Source organism: Cygnus olor, chromosome 4 (genome assembly GCF_009769625.2).
Source record: "Cygnus olor isolate bCygOlo1 chromosome 4, bCygOlo1.pri.v2, whole genome shotgun sequence".
In the NCBI taxonomy this organism is placed as follows: domain Eukaryota; kingdom Metazoa; phylum Chordata; class Aves; order Anseriformes; family Anatidae; genus Cygnus; species Cygnus olor.
In genome coordinates, this window is record NC_049172.1 from 46,784,880 (window position 1) to 46,807,736 (window position 22,857).

The 22,857-nt window shown below is 39.8% G+C and overlaps 1 protein-coding gene and 2 long non-coding RNA genes across 6 annotated transcripts in view; 1 reads left to right on the forward strand and 2 right to left on the reverse strand.

The window, feature by feature from the left end:
* LOC121070058 overlaps window positions 1-4,284 on the reverse strand; it is a 40,276-nt gene extending 35,992 nt beyond the window's left edge. For both annotated transcript variants that reach the window (XR_005819866.1, XR_005819867.1), the window contains exons 1-2: window positions 4,125-4,284; window positions 1,035-1,435 (exon numbers count right to left, since the gene is read on the reverse strand). This is a non-coding gene — a long non-coding RNA (uncharacterized LOC121070058). The remainder of the gene's footprint in view (window positions 1-1,034; window positions 1,436-4,124) is intronic.
* The window catches only part of ANTXR2 (ANTXR cell adhesion molecule 2), a 112,683-nt gene that overhangs the window by 37,646 nt on the left and 52,180 nt on the right, over window positions 1-22,857 (forward strand). For both annotated transcript variants that reach the window (XM_040556671.1, XM_040556670.1), the window contains 2 exons: window positions 14,978-15,056; window positions 17,763-17,858. In XM_040556671.1, the coding sequence (XP_040412605.1) occupies window positions 14,978-15,056; window positions 17,763-17,858 (175 nt within the window). The remainder of the gene's footprint in view (window positions 1-14,977; window positions 15,057-17,762; window positions 17,859-22,857) is intronic.
* The window catches only part of LOC121070056, a 91,635-nt gene continuing 83,845 nt past the window's right edge, over window positions 15,068-22,857 (reverse strand). For both annotated transcript variants that reach the window (XR_005819864.1, XR_005819863.1), the window contains 2 exons: window positions 18,950-19,077; window positions 15,068-16,164 (listed from right to left, as the gene is read on the reverse strand). This is a non-coding gene — a long non-coding RNA (uncharacterized LOC121070056). The remainder of the gene's footprint in view (window positions 16,165-18,949; window positions 19,078-22,857) is intronic.

Sequence of the window (22,857 nt, forward strand, 5' to 3'; positions counted from 1 at the left end):
CCTCTTAATAGCTAAGGCTGGACTTTGCTGTCCTGCCACAGCTTCAAGGGAATCAAACTAGATCAGAGCATTTCTTCTATAAAAATTACTTGAGAGGTTTCTGTAGTCATTGTACTTCAGAAAGTAGAGTCCTTATTTCTCTGCAGCAACAGTACACAAAAAGCTTGAGAAAAATACATTCCTACACTACCACGGCTTTTGTTCTAGTCCTTTTGCTCTAAGTTCTTGGAGTTCACACTCTGAAAATACATCTGTAGACTTAACTCCAGTAACTGACAGCTTCTATTCCTCTCAACCACTTGTAAAGCCTCCTCTGGCTTCAGTGCAAAGACTATCTGGACAAGATAATTCTAATTCCTAAACATTTACACATCCTTCTTTCTTGGTGCAAACAATACAAGTATTTAAACTACCACAACACGTTTCAGTGAAATATTTTGTACTATAATTTACACATCTACCTGTTAACTACCTCAATTTTTTCTTTAAACTGGTTTCTTGTTGGCGTATTACATTATGAGATTTTTGTAGGCTTGGTCTCTGCTAGGAAGAAACATCTTCAAAATGAACCAACAGGCTGAGAAATAATCATTGTTCCTAAAATAGTTTGGAGAAGTTCAGAAGAGTTTTTCAAAATGCACATGCATTGTTGCTAACCAGCTTCATGCATCCTTGCACTTGAATTCATACAAAGTATTTGCTTTAAGATTAGCTGACAAAAGCAAAGTGAGCATTTACCTCTGACAAGATACATAAGCTTCTTGTACCTTGAAACATACTAAATCTGTTTGAACTAATGTACAAAAAGTTTACCTGTTTCAAAGACACCAGCAGAAGAGTGGACATTGGGTCAAGCGGGATCATTGCTTTCATTTAACTATCACACCACCTCCCTCCATCTCTGAATTGAGTGACTTGTTAACACCTTTCCAGTGAAGTAGCATTTGACCATATAATCTGAAGTAGGCAGTACACTTGCTTTTGGGTTTGTAAGCTTTAGGAATAACAAACAAAAAGAAATAACCCAAACAAACCTGAGTGCAAGTGAGACCATGCTGAGAGCTGCCTTGAGTTTGTGATGAGATCACATGCAGAGAAGGACAGCCTGCATTACTAGTCTTGAACAACCTTACTTGCCCTCTGTTCAAATCATGTTGGCTTCAGTTTGCGTATATCCTTTCCTACATCCTGTCCAACATGAGCAGCTGATGGTGCTTAAGGAGCGAGGACTGAACTTGAGTTATTTTTTGTGGTAGGAATAAGAAAATGCCATGCTTGTGTCCCACAGTTCTCCACTGCTTCCAGATTCAAATTATCTGACTGAAGTTCAGTCTCCGACATGCAGTTCACTTCAAGCAAAACATACAGGTGTGCATGAGAGAATCTGTTAAAGATCATCAGTTTGTTTTTTACATATTGCTAGTAGTAAAAGCTCCTGGAAAAAAGCACAAGTTGACAAGTTTTGCAGTAACTTTAAATGTACTTCCTATCCAGACTTGCAGTGAGGAGTCACAGGGGGAAAATAGAACTTAATTGAGCAAGTCTTATGAGAGTCTGAAGTTAATTGGAGAATCATATAGCTCAGACTCACAACTGTAAGAAAACAAATTTTGTCCTAGAACAAAAACACAGGGGGAAGGGATCTCTAGGACTGAGGACATGGATTTGTTTCTGAGCTGCAAATACCACCTTGAAACATGCTTTCAGCTGGCTGTTAACCAGACTTCTCACAGGAGGAGCCTGTGTCATTCCAGCCTTTGTTCCTCCTGTTGAAGAACAGCTGCTTGGCTCATCCTGCACTCCCTTGTCAGTGGGATGGCAGCTCAGCAGGAGCAGCACGTTGTGGTTTCTACACTGGTATTTCTCAGGTCTTTAGATTTTAATCTTTTTTGGTTTATCGCTCCTTCACTTTTGATCCTGTCTTCGCAATTCAGATGCTTTCCTTAGCCTTTAAGAATAAAAAATGAGGGAACAAAATCTCATTACATAGTACTTTCAGCCTTTTCACTAACAGGTTTCATGACCTAGCTTAGGTACCTACTACATCTGTGTCTTCCTCTTTGCAAATTTCAACTTCTCTCTAGAAAAGAGAACTGACTTGTTTTCCTGTTTCACTTTCAGAGAAATCAATTCTTTTCCCCTGCAGGAATTGCCACGATGTCCAGTAATGCTATCTGCCCGTTTATACTTGACAGTTCACATTACCTGCCCTCAGCCTATTTTCATTTGAGCTACTGCTTAAACAAGCTCCATTTTTATCCCTTTTGGAAGCCTGTGACAGTCTGAATGCAGGCAAATTTTTTTTCTTGCTGCCCCAAATTTCAGTGGTATAATTTTCATCTCTGAGCTACAGATTTAAGGCAGAATGAGCTGCTCTACTTGTTGCTGTCAATCACATGCAGGGCTGAGGACAATGGGAATTAACCACAAGCTTGAAGTTGGACATGGCTTTGAGAACCTCTCTCAATAGGGCCTTAAGGGATGCCAAAGTTGTATTCTGAAAGAGCTTGTAGCCCTGCGCAAATGGAGGAGTACACTTCCAAATCCAGGGCATTTCTTCCTAGGAGTTTGTGACAAATTCACATAAAAAGAGTTCAAAGTGAAACAAATACCACAGGGGGCTGTTTAAAAATTAATTGCAGTTTACAGGAAGTTGCTGCTCAGTGCTTTAGGGGCCTTGATCATTATTTACTGTAGCTACATAGGAGAGAACTGAAGCAAGCTGGAAGCCCAGGAACTCATGCCCAAGCTCTCACTGATGCTCTTGCCTTCCTTCTCTGCCTCCATGGGAAACAACCTCTCAATTCTAAGACAAGCACTTGCTTCATGTTTACTTCAGGTGCTTTGAGTTAAAGATGTTTCCATTAAAGTAGGAAATCACTATTTTGAGCCTTGTTTTCCAGTTTAAAAGGATCATTTTAATCAATTCCAACACCAGATTTAAGAGGAAGAGCATGGAACCACAAAAGCAAACAGACACTGCAGATGAATGGATTGTGGTGCTCCATCCTCTAAATTACCTCATTTGGTTTTTAGACAGCTGCTCTCATTTGAGAGCAGCTGAAAGGTGTTCTCTGAAATGGCTGTCATGGCAGGCTGCTAACAAAGGATCCCAACTATTTCTCCCCCTCAGAGCATGTTATGTCTTCACTCCATCCACTGCTTCTTGGGGCACGAACTTGAGAGCCATCATCTTAAAAATTGCTTTAAATTTTTACCCCTTTGGAAATGAGCATTTACATGGGCCAGATATGTTTTGAAGCTCGTTACACAGGCAGAATGCCATGCAAGTGCCTGCATCTTCAGGAATATGTATAATACATGCGAAAGCAGTGAAGCCATCCTTTTGCAAGTTTGACTTGACTGTACTTAGAAAAACTTTTACACTTAATTTCCTTTTCTGCTCTGACACCTGTAGGTGCTAAACAACATCCACTTGCTTCCTTCCACATGCTAGTACATTTTCAGTATTAAGAGGCAGCATTTTCCACCTAGTTAAATCAATTAGCTAAAGTATTGCATTTGATGCACAGTGATCAAATACCATGAATTTGTATTTTTACTGCAGCTCCACTATAGGATGTCTACTTTCCCCCCTTTTTTTCTGTGGTCTATGAGGGCTCTAAAGAAGTATAGCAGTGTGTTCAAGTAATGCTGCGTAAGATGACTGATGTTCAGTATGTTTGCCTAATTAACTTCCAGCTAATAATTCTAACCCATTAAGTAGCTAGTTAGTATTTGTTTCGAATAAACACATCTGGTCCTGCAATGAGTGAAGGTTCTGCCTGTGCATGGGTGACAGATGTGATGGTAGTTTCCCCAGTGCTCCCTTTTAAATAATTAACAGCACACTGGTGAAGTAGCTTTAGACAGACAGCCTCAAAGCCAGCTGTATAGTCTCAGAGCTGGATCTATGGACATGTGCCTCATCTCATTAGTCCGCTCCATCTATTACATTCCCTCTTCTTTAGTATTTCAGAAAGCTATGTGTAGCTCTAAGAAACATCCCTTTAAATAACTTTGGACTCTTGGCTTCTGTTCTGAAAGGCAGAAGAAATAATGTGTCAGGCCACCCAAGGGGCAAATAGCATCGAATTCACAAGCCTTGCAGATTGATCTCTTACCAAACAAAGGGCATTCGAAACAGTCCCGCCCTGGTGTTTCATTACGTGGAGTTGCTGGGCTAGGTTTGGAAACAACCTTCTTTTGAGGGAAACATCTTGTGTAGCTGACTCCTTTATGCCATCAATAGCATCCTAGGCTGGAACAGCTGGTAGTTCTTATCAATCTCCAAAGGGAGAAAAACTATTATTAGTTACATGCAGAGGGATCATTCCTCTTAAAAAAAAATGACAGCTGAGTTGAGATTTTTTTCTTGTGGTGGTAGGGTTTTAAAGTTGTGCCCGCCCCCCCACACACACACAGGGGGAGGAATTAATAAATTAAACTGCAGTATATTTAGCAAAAGACTAATTTGCACAAAAATTAGTTCTTAAAAGTGAGACTCAAGTTCTTGCTCACCAAAGGGCAAGGTAAGATTTATTCCTAGTTCTGAGGGTCCATGAACCCTGCTCATTCTGTGTGGCTATGCCATCATGGTTAGCATGCAGCTGTCATTAGTTGTAGTGATACAGGCTCAGTTTGTGACCTTTGTTTTGTAAGGCATCAACAATAGCACAGCTGCCCTGCATAGCTGAGATCTCAAACCTGCAATTTGGCAAGAACAGAACAAATTGGATAAATATACATAAACACATTGTGAAGGAAGGGAAAACAGAACAGAATGAACTAGAGCATCATCCTACAACTTGTTTGATAGGGATGATTTAAGTAGGCATATGGTATAGTTAAATGTGCTTTCAAAAACATTGGCCTGATTCTTCAAGCAAATATGAAATAAATATCAAAATTGAATGAGAGCTGATACAGTATCATTAGTTCTCTCAAAGGAGGCATATGAATGCCTTTGGAAATGTGTGCAAGTGGGGGCTGGGCGTGAACAATACGCAGATTTACATTCCCACACAAAAGTATCATTAACTTATTGTTAAGATTACACAATTGTACTTCCCTCTAACACCACAATCATTAAAAAAACAAGCAGGTAATGAGCTAATATTTAGACCTAACCCAGCACCCATTTTTAAGTCTTATTAGTTTACTCTTGGCCTAACAAAGCACCACAGCCACTAATACCTCCCAGACACACAATTTGCATCCATCAGCCACACTGCCCACAGTGCACATATTCGAGAACCAGGAACCACTGCTGTGCTCATCCTACACAGTAACCTTTCAGCACTGTCTTATTTAGTAACTAGATAACAATCGTAAGTTAAAATTAGCCTTTGTCTTTCAGCATTCCTTTTACCAGATGGAAAGAAAATATCAAGTAGGTAATATATGCAGAATTTCTTAGCTTATTACAAAAGACATCTGAGCATATATTTAAAAGATGCTCTTCACAAGTCAGACCAGGTGTTCCCCCCACATCAGGTGGGCACAGAACTTCACTTGGTCAATTTCAGTGCATTTCCGGAGTACATGGATAACTCTACAAAGTTACCTATTTCCTTCAGGAAAGCTTGTAATTTTGTTAAGTTCATTAATTTGAGCAGAATGTCAATTTGTTTGCCTTAAAGAGTACTGATAGAAGTTGTGTGAAACTTATCTGAGAACCAGATGAAAGTAGTAATTACTGTCCTCTGCAGCTATAGCTTCAAATTACTATTTAAAGGCATAGTCATAACTTACACTACCCCTCATCTGAAAAAGACAAAATTTTGGAAACCTGTAGGTACACAAAACAAGTGTTAAAGAATGTAAATAAGATGCAAATTCGCAGATTTGACTTAGGTATTTTTTAGAGTCATTTAAGAGGTGGGTGAATATTCCAGGGTGTTTGTTGACCATCATCTGTTCTCTCTCAAATTAAATTACATATTTACCGTCTTTATGTGATACTGTTAACTAAATAGAATCATCCTAGTCTTTGTAACATAGTAGGGGATTAGTTTAGCCACAAAACAAAATGAGTCATTAATGTAAGTGCTGGCTGATGAGTACTTAGCCACTCACAGGTGAGGCAGGCTCAAGCATGGGTTTAAGGACCTATCCTGGAAGCCTTGGCCCCAGCCTGGAAGCTCTATTACAAGGATATATTGTTTTAATAACACCTCATCTGGAGAAAGGGGAGTGATTAAAATTAAAATTAAATAAGACTTCTTAATTATATTAATTTATTTTTTTATTTTCATTAATTTATTAATATTAGGTAGCCAACAGACGATGATACTTCACATTCAAGATAATACTAGTCCTCTGTATACAAAAGCACAGGTACACTAAACCCATGTAAAACCACTTCTCTGTATACAAAAGCACAGGCACACTAAACCCATGAGCTGTTCTCTCTCAGTAACTGGTTGCATAGCTGTACCTTAGGAAGAGCTTGATGAAGGAGAACCAGCAGTCTGCAGTTCCAAAAAGAGGCACCAGCCAGCAGGATAATCACAAGGCTTTATTTGGCTTGCCAGTTTCTGGAACACTTGTTGTCTTCCTTAAGCACAGTAGCTGAGTAGTTCTCAAAGGCTATAGAGAGAACAATAGCCAACACTAAAGGAGAAGTGAGATATGCTTGCTTCCTTTTAACTTTCCTGCATCCCTCATGTGACTTCATTGTGCTCCCTAATTGGTAGGGTGCCATCTCTAAATTAATCAGGTTTTTGTCACCTGTGTTCATTTCAGAGCATCTGTGCTCAGGTGATCAGAATTCTTCTTCAGCACAGATCTACCCATGGCTAATTAACCCCAGTGATTTGATATTAACATTATCTGTCAACGTAAGCAGCTCAACTTCCAATGTATCACTGATTACTCACATGGTACAATCACCCCCCCAACACACACTCACCAAAAAAAAAAAAAAACTGCTAGAGAAATGCATTTAGGTAGTCAGGTAGGAGAAAAACAGAAGTACAGCTACATTAGGCCTAATGTCTGGTATAAATATTAACTTCTGAAAATATTTTAGAAATACATTTAGTTTGACACAATTAGATTATAATTGGAACTATTCACAGATGGAAACATCCTCAATGAATTGTATAGGCTAACTGCCTCCTAAGACATATGGATCTGATGTTAAGATCAGTAGTAATTTCTAATGCAGTCCTTCATGTTCCTCAATAGGGCACACAGTGTTCCCAGAGCATTAAGAAAGAGTGCGTGAGCAGAACTAAGTGCTTAATATTATTCAGTGGACATAGTATCCTGAACTGAATTAATAGACTAATTTAACATAATAATGACATTTCATACCCTGTTACTGCAGGTTCCCATGATTCCATGAGATCACAACTAATGCATTGCTGGCTTCCAGCTCTTTCAGATTCACAAGCACTTCCCAGCAGTGAAATACTTACGTACCTCTGGACTTCCATCCCATGGAAAGCCAAACCCAAGTAGAGAGTATATTGAGCACTGTGCTGAGAAAGCTAAGTAGTCCTGGGGTGGTAAGAGGGGATCCTAAGACAGTTGTAGCTTGATTTAATTTCAGTGCTAAGCTACACGAAGAAACATGAGTTTGTACTAATTTTTACCAAAAAACCACACACACAAAAAGACAATACTATAAAGATTTGCATACAGTAGAGGTCTTGATAGTCTCAGGAAAAAAAAGAAAAGTATTCTTTTTTTATGCCTATGTGGCTCATGGGAGAAAAACAATTGTGAGCATGTATCATAACTGCAGATTATTAACTGTCTCCGGTAAAATTCTCAGTGATTAAAGTTTCCTATGCTTCCTAGGCATAATGACCCTTGGTACAGGGGAAATGCACAAAACATTTGGCAAGCAAAGTTTGTAACCCTGCTCCAAGGGAACTTACTGTGTCCATATGCAGCTGGGGCTTTTGATCTAGGAAGAGGACCAAAACCAGAAGCGTGGGCTTGAAATACCTTCCTGTCTGGCTTTGCGCTGCATCCTCCCACTGCAGGGATGTGGCCCTAGACTCAGCGTCAGATCTGTAGTCCTGGAGTGTTTGTCAGTCAATGACAGGTGAAAGGACCTTCTGCGCTTCGGTTGGTGGGAATGCATGCCTAAGTACTAGTTGGATCCCCTGCAAATAATGGCGGCATGATAGAGGCCACTTCACCGGGCACAAAAATATTCAGTCCACCTGCTGAGATGAGGTCAGGATTGTTTGGCAACGGAGCTTTCCCTTCAAACTAAAACACAACATTGCACCAAATGAGGACATGTTTAGTCCTCTCTGAAAAGTGGTGAAGGGTTAAAAATCTGTATGTGCTATGGTTGGTCACAGTGGGTTCCAGTTTCTCCATCCTTTGGATGACCAAAATAAAGTACGGTCACCTTAGCACCCCTTCGTCTTGTCAAAATGTTGTGCAGGGGATGAGAAATTACATAGGGGTAAAGTGATGGGTGTACAAAAAACCATAGTTGAAGCAGACATTCCACCAAACCCCTCTCTTGCCACTGGTACTGATTTTCCAGTGTCTGATTTCTGTATATGTACATATACGTAGATATGTATAGATGCATTTATACACACACATGCACTCTTACTATTGGCATACCAACATCAACTGTGTAATAAAACTACATGCGATTCATGGAAGTAGTTGTTTTAATGGAATGCATGGCTAAATACTACTTAATACCCTTTCAAATACATAGATCTATTTTTTTTCCTTCCAACTATGTACAGCATTTTAGCTATTTTAATGCTGGCACTTGATTCTAAAATACCTTTAGTCACCATAATTTTAATAACTTTTTGAGCAGTTGCCAGTTTAATTTTCAGTGCGTGAAAATTGGAGGTAAATTATTTATTACTTCCAGCAAATGTCTTTCACAATTTTATTTAATTTTTTCATCTTTTTTAATGGGTCATAAAATGGCAGTCTTTTATTGGATGCTCATAAAGTAAGGAGCAAATGAATACTTTGCAAATAGGTTACTGTGGATTGAAATGTCAGTTGTATTTCACAGGGTATGAAAGTCTTTAGACCAGAGCTGTAGTGACATATGGCAATGGGCCATGTTCCTCTTCTGTAACAATAAAACAACAGTGGACATAGAGGAAGGAAAAAATTGCAATTGTTGGGACTTGTCAAGTTACATTTTTTTGATAAATTATTTATTAGAATGGTCAGTGGTCCGTGGCTAGTGCAGTTTAAACTTGCAAGATTCTTCTGATTAACTTTGGTCATAAGTAAGAGTATTTTTAAAAGCTCTGTCACAGTGAGTATTTCCAGTATTGATTCTCATCCACAAGGTGACACTTGCCTGTGACAAAATACAGGAAAATCCCTTCCACACTCAGGAAGGGCTATGAACTGTAAACAAAAACACATTTTTTTTCACTATAATGAAATAGGTTTAAAAACATAGACCACTGGCAAATTGCATGCTAAGCCTGTGTTATATAAAAAACAAATGAGTTTGTGAATAGGTGTGCTAATTACACATGCTTATAAACTCAAGTTTGCCATCTCTTTGACTGCACATCACTCAAGTGCTGTGTCAGAAGTAGTCCCAAGATACGAAGGAGAACCTGGGCTAAAAGCTGGACTTGGGCACCACAGGCTGTTGGAGGAACAGTGTGAAGGCCTGCACTTGCTTTTCCCTGATGGCGTGTTCCTGCCACCGTGTTTCTCAAGGTAGACACGCAGAAGCTGGCCAACTCATACTTCTTGGTTGCCAGGCCGTGGTGTTTGTGCGTGGTGTTAGAACATCTGATGGTTATCCTCAAGGCCCGCTTCCCCTCCCCATGCGCACAAAACTAAACCCACACCATAAACCACGAACACAGCAGGGGTGAGGTTTTAGCAGGGCGCTGGAGAATGTCTTTTGGGGTTGCCACAGCAACATCAACATTTACACTTCCTGATTCTTTGTGGGTTTTATTCGGGGTTGACCTGAGGAGATGCTCTGTTTTGCAGCAGCTTTCATAGCAGAGTTCAGCGTTTGTTTGCGTTCTGGGGTGGTAAAAAACCAATATCATTCTAGCCTTCCCTTGCAAAAATACAGTTGTCTCTAAAGGTTAGTTTTACTACAAGAAAATGTGCCCTTGTGTGTGCTCCTGGGTGTGATCAGATTCACAGTGAGGTGAGCACAGCGAAGACTTGAACACGGTTCTCAAGCCAGCACAGCATTTCTACTCTTCTATTGTCTCACTCTGTACAGATGTCAGTGGGAGGAGAGACAAATTTTCCTCAAGTATTTGGAAAGCAGTTAGTATACTGTGGCTATAGTCATGTAACTCACATACATGGTAGCAGATCTGGCCGCACACTTACAAAACCATGCATTACTACCTGTGAAGACATTTTTGAAGTATTTCTGATCATTTTTACCAGGCAGACTGAAGGTATGGTCTTACAACCAGCTGACCAAAATCTGTGCTGCTCTTTCCCTTGTGATTTAAGCCTATTATAAGAAACCACTTCAGTCTCTTAACATGTTAAACTGTATTGCTCCTGCCTACAGAAAAAAAAGGATCCATAGAGGTTCAAAGATTTAGAAATGTTAATTGCTGACAGAGGCTGGTTCTGCTCTTAGCTGTCCTGAGCTTTACGGGACATCACTGAAGGAAAGCAATACTCAAACAACACTGACAACTGGAAGTGAAGGCACCCCAAAACCGTAATCACTTCTGAATGTCATTTTATTTTCAGAATAGTTACAGTTTATGCAGAGTGCTGAGCTAAAAGCCTTGCGTACATGGACAGTTAACAGTTAACTAAAATAGATGTATTTGTGGATAGGGCTTTCCCTTGGACATTTGCAAATGCGTGGATAGAAGAAACAGGGTGCTCATTTTATTGAGCTCCAAATTTGAAGGGGTATTGTTTATAGGAAGCAGAAGTACACACAGCCCACCAAACAGGTGGATGCTAAAGAAATGAATAAAATGCTTTCCTTATACCCTACAGACATGACAATTTCAGGACAGAAGTGATTTTGTATGTTGACAGGTTCATCCTTTTGAAGATGAGATAATTATCTGTATGAGTTCACTCTGTAGCTTCTGGAACTGAACGAGTATGATCAGCTCCTCTGAAAAATCTCCAATGGCTTATCCCTGCAGCTGTGTATCAAAATGGAAGTTGATACAGAAACTGGTTGCTCCTACTGCATTGTATCTGTGTTGATAGCTGATGTGTTCAGTGAGCCTGCTGCTTGGGATATCTGTCAGAACATCTGACAGCTAAAGGTTGGGAGAATGCGAAGCCTGACAGCAGCGATGCGGCACCGGGGACTCGAAACCTGCTCTTAGTGCAGTCAGTGGGAGTTATAGCTTTGGGCCCAGTTCTCATTTAGATGTGCATGCTATCAGTGCCCTTTTCTGGGGCCCCTTGTATTGCTGGAATGGTGTAAAGATGCATATCTGTGACTGAGGATAAGATCTTCAGGTCCCACTGATAGCAGAGTTCAGTCCTGGAGAGGGTGATAGTGGCCCCTCCTAAAAATATGGGTAAACTCCCCATTTTTTGTGCTACTTTTGAGGCTCAGTTTCCAACTCAGACACTCAAACAGGTACCATTTATGTGTCATTTACTTGGTGTGTAAGTGTGGTTGTGTTCTGAGGCTACAAAAAAGTGGGTCGTGCCACTGCGACCCTGCCCTTTCAGCACACCCACCTCCTGCAGTCTCAGGCACGTTGCTGAAGAGAATAGATGACAGACATCCCTACTCACAAGCTTTCTCCTAAATCCCAGGTCAATATTTAGGTCAATGAACAGAGCCAGAGCACAGCTCTCAGGTTTGTAGAGAACTGAACATAAATTGAAGAAAATAGCATATATTGCAGTGGCAGTATGCTGCGTGGCAAAGGGGAGGGAAAAGAAAAAAGGATCACTTTTGATTCAAGCACAAATACGTTAGAAAAAAACTGAGTGATATTTTTAACAGGATTGCATGTTAACTCTTCAAAGCTGGAACTGTCTTTGGGAATCCAAGAAACCCCAATACCTAAGTCGCAGGTGCAGGAATTCCCAAGATATGCTTTCTCCTTTACACACTGGAACTGTTTAGTGTGAAATGTGATACTTGAGTTAGTTAACATAGCCACTGTCAGGGTATGCAGCAATGGGCACCAAGATTTTTGCTTTCTTAGAGGAGAAGTTGAGGAACCTGTCAGAGTAGAGAGGGGCAGTGTGGAGGTTGTGAGTGTAAGAAGCACTGCTGCAAAATAATTAATTTGATTCCTAAAGGTCTGAATGATACCTGGGAGCCTCCTTTCATCAAAAGCTGTAGGAAATGATCTATATTATCTTTTTAGTGGACCTAGCAGGTTTGGTTTTTTTTTGTATGTTTGTAGGCGTTCATATACAAACCTTGCATGAGAAAGAAACATCAGTAGCGGTTAGAGGTACAGCCACCATAGTGCAAACATGCCTCAACGTTACTTTTCTTCTGAAGTTTCAAATGTGTTTTGTTGCACTCGTGCATCTTCCTTTTCAACCACTTATGTTTGGGACTGGTAGGAGCACGGTGAGCAGATCAACAAAGTACCAGAGGGTAAAAACATTGTGAAAAGGTATTAGAAAATATTCCTGGCTGAGAGCACAAGTTGGTCAGGAGGAAGGATGATATTGCCAAGCAGCAAAGGGAATTGATTAGATAGCAGAAGAAAATCCATATGAAATCGAGGATTCATGTTCATTTATTTATTTATTTTTAAATGAAATGGGGAAAAAGCAAGCATCTGAAAGCAGTTTGGAAATTCAACCCCAGTAACTAGCAGTAACTGTGGTCAGATGTTCCTGGCCAAATCTAGAAGTTCTTCACTAGTGCACAGGCACAGTTATTTTTGATCTCAGTGGAGTTTTGCCCAGTGAAAGACTAACGAAATGGTTCCAAACAACGATAAAAGAGCTGAGGAAAAGCCAAAATGTGTTTAGACAGAGTTATAATAATATGGGAAATAATGAAAATGCACAAGGTATGTAGGCATTTAGATTTGTAGAATTTAAAAACATCATATGGTATTTTAAAAATCAAAATTACTTGGTGTACTGCAGAAGGGTTCTTACTGTGCTACCAGATTTGAACCAAGCAATATAATCCCAGTTTAGGTATCAGTCACTGGGAAGGTACCCACCATTATACAGGGAAGTTCAGAAAAAGTATAAAGGCTGAATAGGCTTTATGGTCAGGAAACACAACCACAATGAATGTCTGTTCTTGGGTGTAACCAACTCCAAAATTTGGTGTGGAGCCTGTGGCGTGTTACTTTTAACTCATGCTTTAAAAAGACAAGGCTGGGGGGGAAATGAAACATTTAAGAGAACAATCTTTCCTGTTTGGATTTGAACATAACTGAAAAGTTGCCATCAAAAAGTACTTCTGTGTGCTGTGATTTTTTCTGGATTTAACGACTGAATTCAATTCTCAGTTACCTAGTTAATGCCGTGGTGTGATCAGGGTGCAAAAAGATGTGACCTGGTGGTGCTGGAAAGAGTCACGTTAACTTTACTGGGCTGTAGGTCAGTGCCTTGGGCAGAAAAATGCTGCGTGCGCTGTGCTTGTGATCTGCAAATCTCAACAAAGTTGAAGGGTTTAAACTTCCAATTTTCTTCAGGGACACTCGTCAGGATTTAGACTGTGTTTCCGCAGCACATCATAAACTTAAGTCCTTCTCCGTTCAACAAAAGCATGGAATGAAATCCTCTTGCACTTAAGTCCAGAGGATTGTTTGGCCAGTCAAACCCAAGCAGGGTTGTCATGCTCAAGTTTCTCATAGCATTTCTCATTACAGTGGCAAAGTGAGAAATTGAAAATAAAAAAGATAATAAAAAGCGCAGCATTTTAAAAATTCATCCCTAACTAAAGTTTTTCACAGTTTGCTTTATTTAGTTGGGAGGGAATTTAATTAATTTTTTATTTTATCTGTTCTGGTTCACTTACTCCCGTAGTAATTAGAAGTAAATTAGAGTTATTCTTTCTGTTAGATCAATTATTCATAACAGAGACCATTTAAAAATTAGTTTAGTGGAAGCAACTTACTTCATTTTTACTAAAACTGAAAAAGAAATTAGCCAAATTAATTAAAATAGCTTTGAACTCCATATTGACTAAAGCATTTGTGCCAGAATAAAAATTCATGACATATAAGAAGAACGGTATAAATGATTAATCATTTTAGTTCATGGATATCTATATTTTTATTTAATTACATCTATGCATAGTATAAACTGTCTGAATCTTGGGAATCCAAGCCAGAGAAGCTGAAGAGTCTTCTTCTGTTTAACATTCACCATGTGTTGTTTTCTTCTAGGGTTAATTTGTAAAATGTAAACCACATACTATTTGTATGCAGTGTTTATGTACTATTTATAGAAAGTCTTGACCATTTATAATTATCCGACATTTTTATCCATAATGCCTGCATATGACTAAAGAAATGTTTATGGAATAGATGAAACAATGTTATTTTTACAGTTGATCTGCAATTATTTTATGTAAAACTTTTCAGAGTATTTTATGTTAGAGAAGGGATATTCTCTGTTCAGCTGCTTATTGAGAGGACTAAAATGATTTCTTAATAGTAATCGACACAACACCAGAGGGACACTGCAAGCTATTAATATATTCAATTTTAAGCAGCATAAACTGAAGAAAAGAAAGCTCAATTTGAAATGACCAAAAATTGGTTTCTGAAAGCCTCAAGTTGTTCTCAAAGTACAACCCTGTAACAGTTACATACCGTCATCACTGAAAAGTCATCAGAGGCGTTTACATATCATAATGCAAAGTTACCACGTTAGTTTTAATATTTCTGTGAAATCACAGCTAGTGCAGCTCCGAGGGACTGGCTCCCATCTTCCTCTCTTAGAACACATTCTCTGTTTTTTGAATGCAGTCTATATGTACAAGTAGCTCCACAGCATGTATGTGCCTTTATTGAGTGTTTTATGGCTGCTGATTTTTTTTCCCTTTTCTTTCTAGAACTCTAGAAGTTTTGGTGAGTTTGAATGAAGGGCAATCTTTCATGTCCAGCTCATTAACAATTACCGCTTCAGAGTGTGTAAGTAAATAGCTAATGTAATTCAACGTAAAATGCTGCAATTCAGTTTCTGTTATGGTTTTATCATTGAATGACTTCCCAATGCAGAGAACCTCAATGCGTGGCAGGTCTTTTAGGTGTTTAGAATGCACAAATCCACCTAACTGAAAAACACACCTGTGCAGACATACAGAACGTATAGAATTTGATGATACAAGATTTCTTAATATTTAAGTGCATACATGTATGTATGTCCTAAGTAATTTTCTCCAGGTTCTGAGACATGCTTAGAATCTCTTTTATAATGCCAGTACTCTCAATGAGGAAGTTTTTCAGCTGTTTTGAATTCCTTGATGAAGTGTGTGTGGTGGGGGTTACAGACAGGGTGTTTTTTTTTTCTACAGTTATACAAAACAGTTTCTTTAATTCTTCCATTAAGGTGGCAGACAGTTTTATGTTAGGAGCATCTTTATTTCAGGATTCCATGTAAGTGAGGTATTACTGTGCCTATCACCCCGGACTTAAAAATAATACTTGAAAGCCATGTCTTACATGGTAGGCTTGGAGATTTCTCTTTGCTTTCTGACACGGGATCTGTAATCAGGGTTTCTCCTTCCATTGCTGCTGATCTGTTTTGCTAGCTGCTTCAGGAGCTGCTGATCTAGACCATATGCAGAAGTATACGCAGAGGGAAAGTCCTGGAATTCTCCTCCCCCAAGCTACCTCAGCTGGCTCTGCCCTGAGATCCACGCTCTGTCTGTGTGTTCCTTGTCTGTGCTGTGTCTGTGTTGTGATATAGCCTACGAATCGTGCTTTGCTAAATAGATTACAACAAATTACTGTACCACACTGTGCAGCTGTGGCTTTCAAAATACTGGGAGGCTTCCACGCCATTAGAAACCTGCTCGCTATAAACATAATAATGTCTTAAGTGCCAGGTGTGACACAGTCACCTGGGGTCCCGTTCCAGCACAGCTCCACTTTGTAGGATCAGTGGGAGCAGATTGAAGCTGAGTAGTGTGATTTCCATGCAGCTTTCCTGTCAGGCGCAGAAGCATACAGAACAGTGCCTTCTGCTCATCAGCATGTATTTTTCCAACAGTATTTTCATCACTCATAGGTAATTAACCTAAAAGAGAAAAAATAGTATTTTTTTTTTCTATTCATTTTAGAACTAAACACTTGGGTAACTACAGAAGTCAAAGTTATCTCAGTTCAGCCCTTAAGTTTCAGGAAGAAAGCCTGAATAAATTGAGAGCTGAAGAAACACTTGCTCCCCAAACCGTGTTTCTCTGCTTAAGCGCCTCTTTGTCATTTGGATGCATTTCAATCTTACACCAAAGCACAACGAAGCAGCCTCTCAGCATGATAACCTAAGGAGAGTGGATTTCCTCTTTTTCCTTTTTAGTCCTTTCAGAGAAACCAGTACACAGTAAGTTTATCCCTATGCCCTCTTAAAGATTGCTAAGCTTGCTGACATAGTTAAAAATAAAGCATTGCTGCAAAGGAGATCATACCAATGATCTGGGTGAAGCAAAATAACTGTTCCCTCTGCTTATATTGCTTCCTTGTGGTCAGAAGTTTTAACTAACAGCAAACAGAATGAGTACAGATGTGCACTGACAGAAAAAACAGTGGAACTTCTGATCATCTTTTTTTTTTCTGTCTTTCATGCATGTTGCAGCAAAGAGAGCTCCATACAAGGAGAACTGCTGTTTCCATAGTAGCAGATGGGCAACTGCAAGAAATGGGTCACTGCTAGAATTCTTCCACTAATTCTGATGGCTGAGCAGCTGATGGCTAGTTGGTATATGAGTTACAAGTTCCAGTCTCCCCTAGCAAACACACGTTGCTGCAGAGAAAACAAACAAAAAATGTGTTGCACCTAGGTGCTGAGGCATGCGTCTTACCTGTTTCTTGTAAACCTTACTGCCTGGTATATACGTGGTCATCTACACATACTTTGGATAAAGCTCTGCTTCACTTGCAACTGTGCTCGCTTTGGCAGAATCACTTGTGCTTGCCGAACTCCAGCATTAGTGATTCCTAGATGTCTCTCCTTTCCTTTTCCTCCATCTGAATTTCGAGTAAGTTCTGTTTTCATGAGGTCACCGTGGCATGTTTCTCAGTGTTGTTCTAAACCAGCACAGAAGCACAGGCTACCAAGGGTAGGACGAAAAGCACCTACAGGATGTGGGTTTGAGGTGCTGCAGATGGGCTGCTCACTTCCTCATTAAAAGTGACATTGCTGGAAGCAACAGAAGTCATTGACAATTTCTCAGGACAGTTGCTTCAGGTTCAAATGCCACTACTACAGGCATTTAGTGTGCTATAGTCTGTGCAGTGTGAACAAATAGTCTGGCTTATTACTAACTTGCCCAGATGCGTGGATCCTAAGCATAAAAGCCTGACTAGAATATATGGATTATCGGTAAATAGTCATTAAAATTTCACCCGCCTACCCAAAACATGTGGAACTGAGGCCTCTAATGGAAGGTGTTACTGAACTTACACCAAATATGATTTTGACTGAGATACCTATCTTGATCCTTTGTGATAAGTTTCTCTGTTGGTGAGAAAATTAGACAGTAAGTCAAAAATAAAAAATAAATAAGTTGATTTGTTTGGTTGCATCAGCTAGTTGGAGGCTGTTCGGGGGCGAGTGGGAAAAACAGAGAGGAATTGTTTGCAACATCCACTGATGTTGTCTTTCTGCTTTCTTTGCAGTCTAGTGGAGTAGCAGCACTTATTGCTGTTCTTGTGCTGTTACTTCTGGTGGCGCTTGGCCTGCTGTGGTGGTTCTGGCCCCTCTGTTGCAAAGTGGTGAGTAAAGACTTTAAAAAAAAACTCAATGGACCTGTGATTCGCAATCATAACCTAAACTGTATTGGGAAATACAGATACCGTAGGAAATAGCTTAAGTAATAGGAGAGTTACATGTGACATAAGCCATCTGTTGAGGCAGTTTTCTTTCATTAGTGACAGGCAATAAACTGAAGAAGAGACCAGTTTAAACACTGTACACTGCACCTTTAGCAGTACTTCTGGCTTTCTGAGAGACTTGCACGCACGGACCAGCTTCAGCAGGCTGATGTGCTGCTCATTGGCTTTCTACTGAGCAAGCAGATGTGGTATATTTCTGTGAAATCTCTGAAAAAAACGGTTCTCTTTTATTTGAAAGTTCTTGGCCATAATGGTACACAGATGTTATCCTGAAATCAAAGACCATTTTAAAAGTACTATCACTAAAATTGGTATTTGTAGTCCATTATAGGCTCTCAAGTTGGAAATCCCTTATTGTCTTAATAATCCCTAGCAAAAAAATTAAATTTTCATCTTGCCCACATTACATATCTTTTCATCTGAATAATGAACGCTTCTTATCCTTCTAGCAGCAATAAGCAATGCTGCTTCACTAACTCTCCTTCCATCTCCTCGAACGCTAGCGTTTTTAAATTGGTGGAGTTTAATATTCATCCACTTCAACAGCAGCACTGAAGACTTGAGAAGTGGAGACTGCTTCCAGGCTGTTACTGTATTCCTTGTCTTCTCTCAGGCTTGTGTTAAGGATGGTGGCAGAGGAACAGACCTTCTCTCCTGACCATGTTAAAGCCAAAAAAATGAAAAGTTTTGTTTGTCATGGTCTATTAGACACCAGGCTATTCTAGAACAAGAAATCCTCAACCCCTGTTTCCTTCCTCATGGTCTGTGGTTTCGGAGACCTACAAGCTCTCCTCTAATGAAATTATTTTCTTCTGTCTCATTCTTCACATCAGAGTCCCATAAGAAATCTAGGAACGCTGTCTTGTTTTCCCTCAACAATGATATATATCATGAACCTTCCCATGGAACAGAAAAATTAAAATCACTAAGAAGAAAGCTCCCCATTTAGTATTTTAAAATAATTGGCTCACCTTGATTCACAGTTCCCATCGTATGGCAAATCTTCCCACGCTACGCATCTTCCTCTCGTTACAGTAAATAGCGATTGCAGTGTCTCAGTCCCTTGAGAGCAGGAATTCCTGAGAGCAAAGTGATGATTCTGTAATGACAATCAGTACAATGCTTTCTGGATTTGTATGTCAAAGTCCTATATAAAAAGTCAAACGTGCAGCTCAGTAACTAAAATTAACTGAATAGCGGCACTGTGTAACGAATTGCAGTGCAAAGATGGTACCTTGGGTGCCCATGGGTGCGCAGTGATATTAATGCAGGCTTCTGTCTGGGCTAACCTCCTTGGTGGAGATAACTTGCGCATCTCCACAAAGAGCTGCACCAAGAAGTAAGAAAATGTCCCTTCATCCTGATTTATCGCACGCTTAAGTATGTTACTCCCTGATGTTTACTCTAAGGAATAGTAACTTACCCAGAGTATCTTTTCTGGATGTGGTGTTTGGTTTGTAATTGGCTACTGCTAGGGAAGCCTTCGGCTCTAGATTAATAAGCTGTTATTAAGAAGCTGCCTAACTTGTATGGGAGCAATAAAACCAGGGCCCATTAAATTTTAGTGCTGTTGTTTCCTCCCACCTCTCATAGACATTATCTGTTTCCTTAAAAATAAATGGTCATTTTAGGTCATCATTTCCTACAACACTGAGTTCCAAAACCACATACTTTTGCACTGAACCTATTACCAAATACCGAGTCTCCATTTCTTGTTGTTTTGACGTCTGTTTCCTCACCTCCTTACACTGTGGTTCCATTCTTTTCCTTCTATTCTGCATTTAGGTTCTCATATTACATGCTATTATCACTTCTGGCTAAGTACTTCTGGGCTTTGGTGTTTGAGAAGAGGGCCAGCACATTAGGGCCAGCCAGGAGGTCCTCTGCCCTTTCTCTGAACCCACTTCCCTGGCAGAGTGGTGTGTCTATTTCATGGGACAAAACCCAGGAGCAAGGCTGAAAGCAGCAGCCTTCAAGTCTTGTGTCATGGGCTGCAGAATCGAATGGAAAAGAGAGAAGCAAAAGGTGTTGCAGACAGAACAGAATGGGTGTTTTGAGCCACACAAGGGTGTGATCCCTGTCGCCCACAGGAAATGTTGTGAGCTTCAGGTGGTTTGGGAATTCCACTTTATCCTTGCTAGGACTCGGTCTTCACAGCGTTCCTTGATACTCAGTCCGTGTTGGGGTAGGGGCACTCCTTTCTCTTCTTTCTCTTTTTTCCCTCCCCCCGGCCCCACTGCGTTTTTTTTTTTTTTTTTTTTTTAAGCAGTTCACTGTTGACAGTTCTTTCACTCTTCCCTCAATATCAGAACATATGATCGCATCAAGCTGGCTTCAGGCTCTGGTGCTGACATTTCCTAATGCCCACATCACGCGAACATTTGAAAAGTGTTAATGAGCAGATCAAAGGGACTGTTGCCTGAAGCAACTAACTTTTTTTTAAAGAAATCGGCTTTCCTCCAAACTCAAGTCTTCATTCTTTGCAACTAAATAAATGAGGTGCAGCCTTGCCTATGATGATGATAAAACAAAACAAAACAAAATTAGGAAGTAATCCATCTTTACATGTGTTTAATAAGACACCAGCATTATCCAGAGTTTTCAGTATTTCAACAATCTGAATCAAGTTCAGGGAAAGTTAATTTAGCAGTATGATGATCTCAGGATCTGCAGTGTTATGCTATACTTGCACTGGTTTATGCTGAAACCACATTCATTCTTTGGATTTCTCTTTTTTTAAAAATGTTTTTCTACTGATTTCACTTGAAATAGCAGGCAAGACTGAGAATATTCTTTGTGTGTGCATGAGAGAGTGTGTGTGTGTGAGGAGCCTGTGGAAACATAAGGATGCAGGCATTTACATTCCACTTCTGTCAGCAAGGGTGAGTATCTGCTACTCAAAGCAGATTATTTTCTCACACCACTGTCACATTTAAAGCAAGTTTCATTTTCTGAAGCTATTAGAAATAGCAGCTAATTAATGTATTGGTTAGTTTCAGATCAGGTTTACCCTATAACTTCAGGGATTTTACCAGCTGCCATAGGATTGATTCCTTTGCTCAGGGAGTCAAACAAAAACTGTCACTGACTCGTGACTTTCAAGCCCTGTGAGGTAAACAGAGTTTTCCTTGATTCTTTGGGGTAGAAATTTTGATTCCATTAAAACCAATAGGCACAGGGCCCAAATGAACTTTAGCATGTTTAGAAGTTTGCTGTACAAAGCTGTCTTTGCTCAGGAGAAATCGCAGGGCTTAAGAATCATAGAATTATAGACAGTGCAGTGATCATACTGTTTAATGATGTAAGTCTGCACCCTAGCTCGGCCTTCTGTCCTGTATAGCTAGCAGTCTTGGCAGGAAAATACGTGTTTTCGAGGTAATGGTTAGAGACAGGCAAAAGGGAAAGAAAAATGAGAATTAAATAAGTAAGATACTGTGAACATTAGTAGATTGAGAGCATCATTTTACTGTTTACAGTCTTTTAATTGCTTTCAGTGAGAATGGAAGGTTTTCATGGCTTGGAAAATCTTGCTCAGCACCCAGATCTCTCAGAATCTGTCCCATGATCCCGCTGTTGTTGTTTCTGTAAAGTTCATGCAGTAATTGCAATCTGGCTTTCAGCAATGTTTGTCAAACTAAATAGTTGATTTCTGTTAGTACTTTGAAAATTCCTGATGGCTGGTAGGAAAAAATATTCAGAAATATTTAAAGAAAAACAATTTCTTGGCATGTTTTAGTAACATCCTACAGCAAAGACATGTATGGTTAAAATCCAAAATTGAATTCCCAATCCACTGGAAGTACTCTGAGCATAATAAATAGTTCAGTATCTTAAACGTGAAGTACCATGGAAAAATGTTTCCAGGAGTACCATAACTTACTTGTCTGAGTTGATCTAATTCCTTTATCCAGTGCTAAAGATACACAGCTTGTTTTGGCAGTAACTATCTTGGTGGCACTGTGACTTGGATGTAAGTCAAGAAGGAAAACTCTTGACTACTGGTCAAGTAAAAGATGTTTCTTTAATGTCTGATGCTATACATCTGTGCAACGACAGAATACTTGTAGGCTGTGGTAGGGTTAACGGAAGTGCTATAATTAATTACACAGAGCAAAGAAAATAATACATATTATAATTAAGGTACTTAATCCTGCAGTAGGAGAGGTACATAGTTGTCATTGTGGACAATTTTGGTTGGGCTAAGGCACAGCAGAAATAAATACCTTTACATTCATGGGATATTTTTTAGTCATTTCTATACAACATTCAAGAACAAAAAAATGCCCTGATATCACTCAAGTGCTTCTTTTTAGCTTTATTAGCCTGCTTTTCTTGTGGAAGAATGCCTGTGCTTTCATTTTCTGCCTTTAACATTTAAAAGGGTTGCCGTCTTCCTCTTCCCCTCCCTTTACTGCTGGGTGGTTTCCTTTCAGTACCAGGGAACTCCCTGAGATTTACAGTATGTATGCAAGAAAGAGAACAGTAAGAAAATGTAGGTAGAGGTTTAAATATAGGTGTGAATGAATTACCATATGAGTGGTCCTTATCCAGTAACAGCTTTAAGCAGCCTTGCAAACGTGTAACTCCCACTTGCAGGCACTCCATGCTGAACAGTCAAGGAGCGACATACTTAAATTACTAGTCTGAAATGTGAGACCCGCGGAAATGATCTGGACGTCTAGAGGTGAAGCCTGAGCTACCAGAAGGCATTTCACACTTGTCATTGGGCCAGAAATTATCCAGCAGCATGGCATGGCAGAAAGAAGCAGGCGTCTTGGCCCAACATTATGCAAGACCTCACATAGACCTTGGGCTGCTTTTCCTCCCAGGCTTGCTAATTAACTCCATAGGATTTCATCACTGGCTATTACTTAGAATG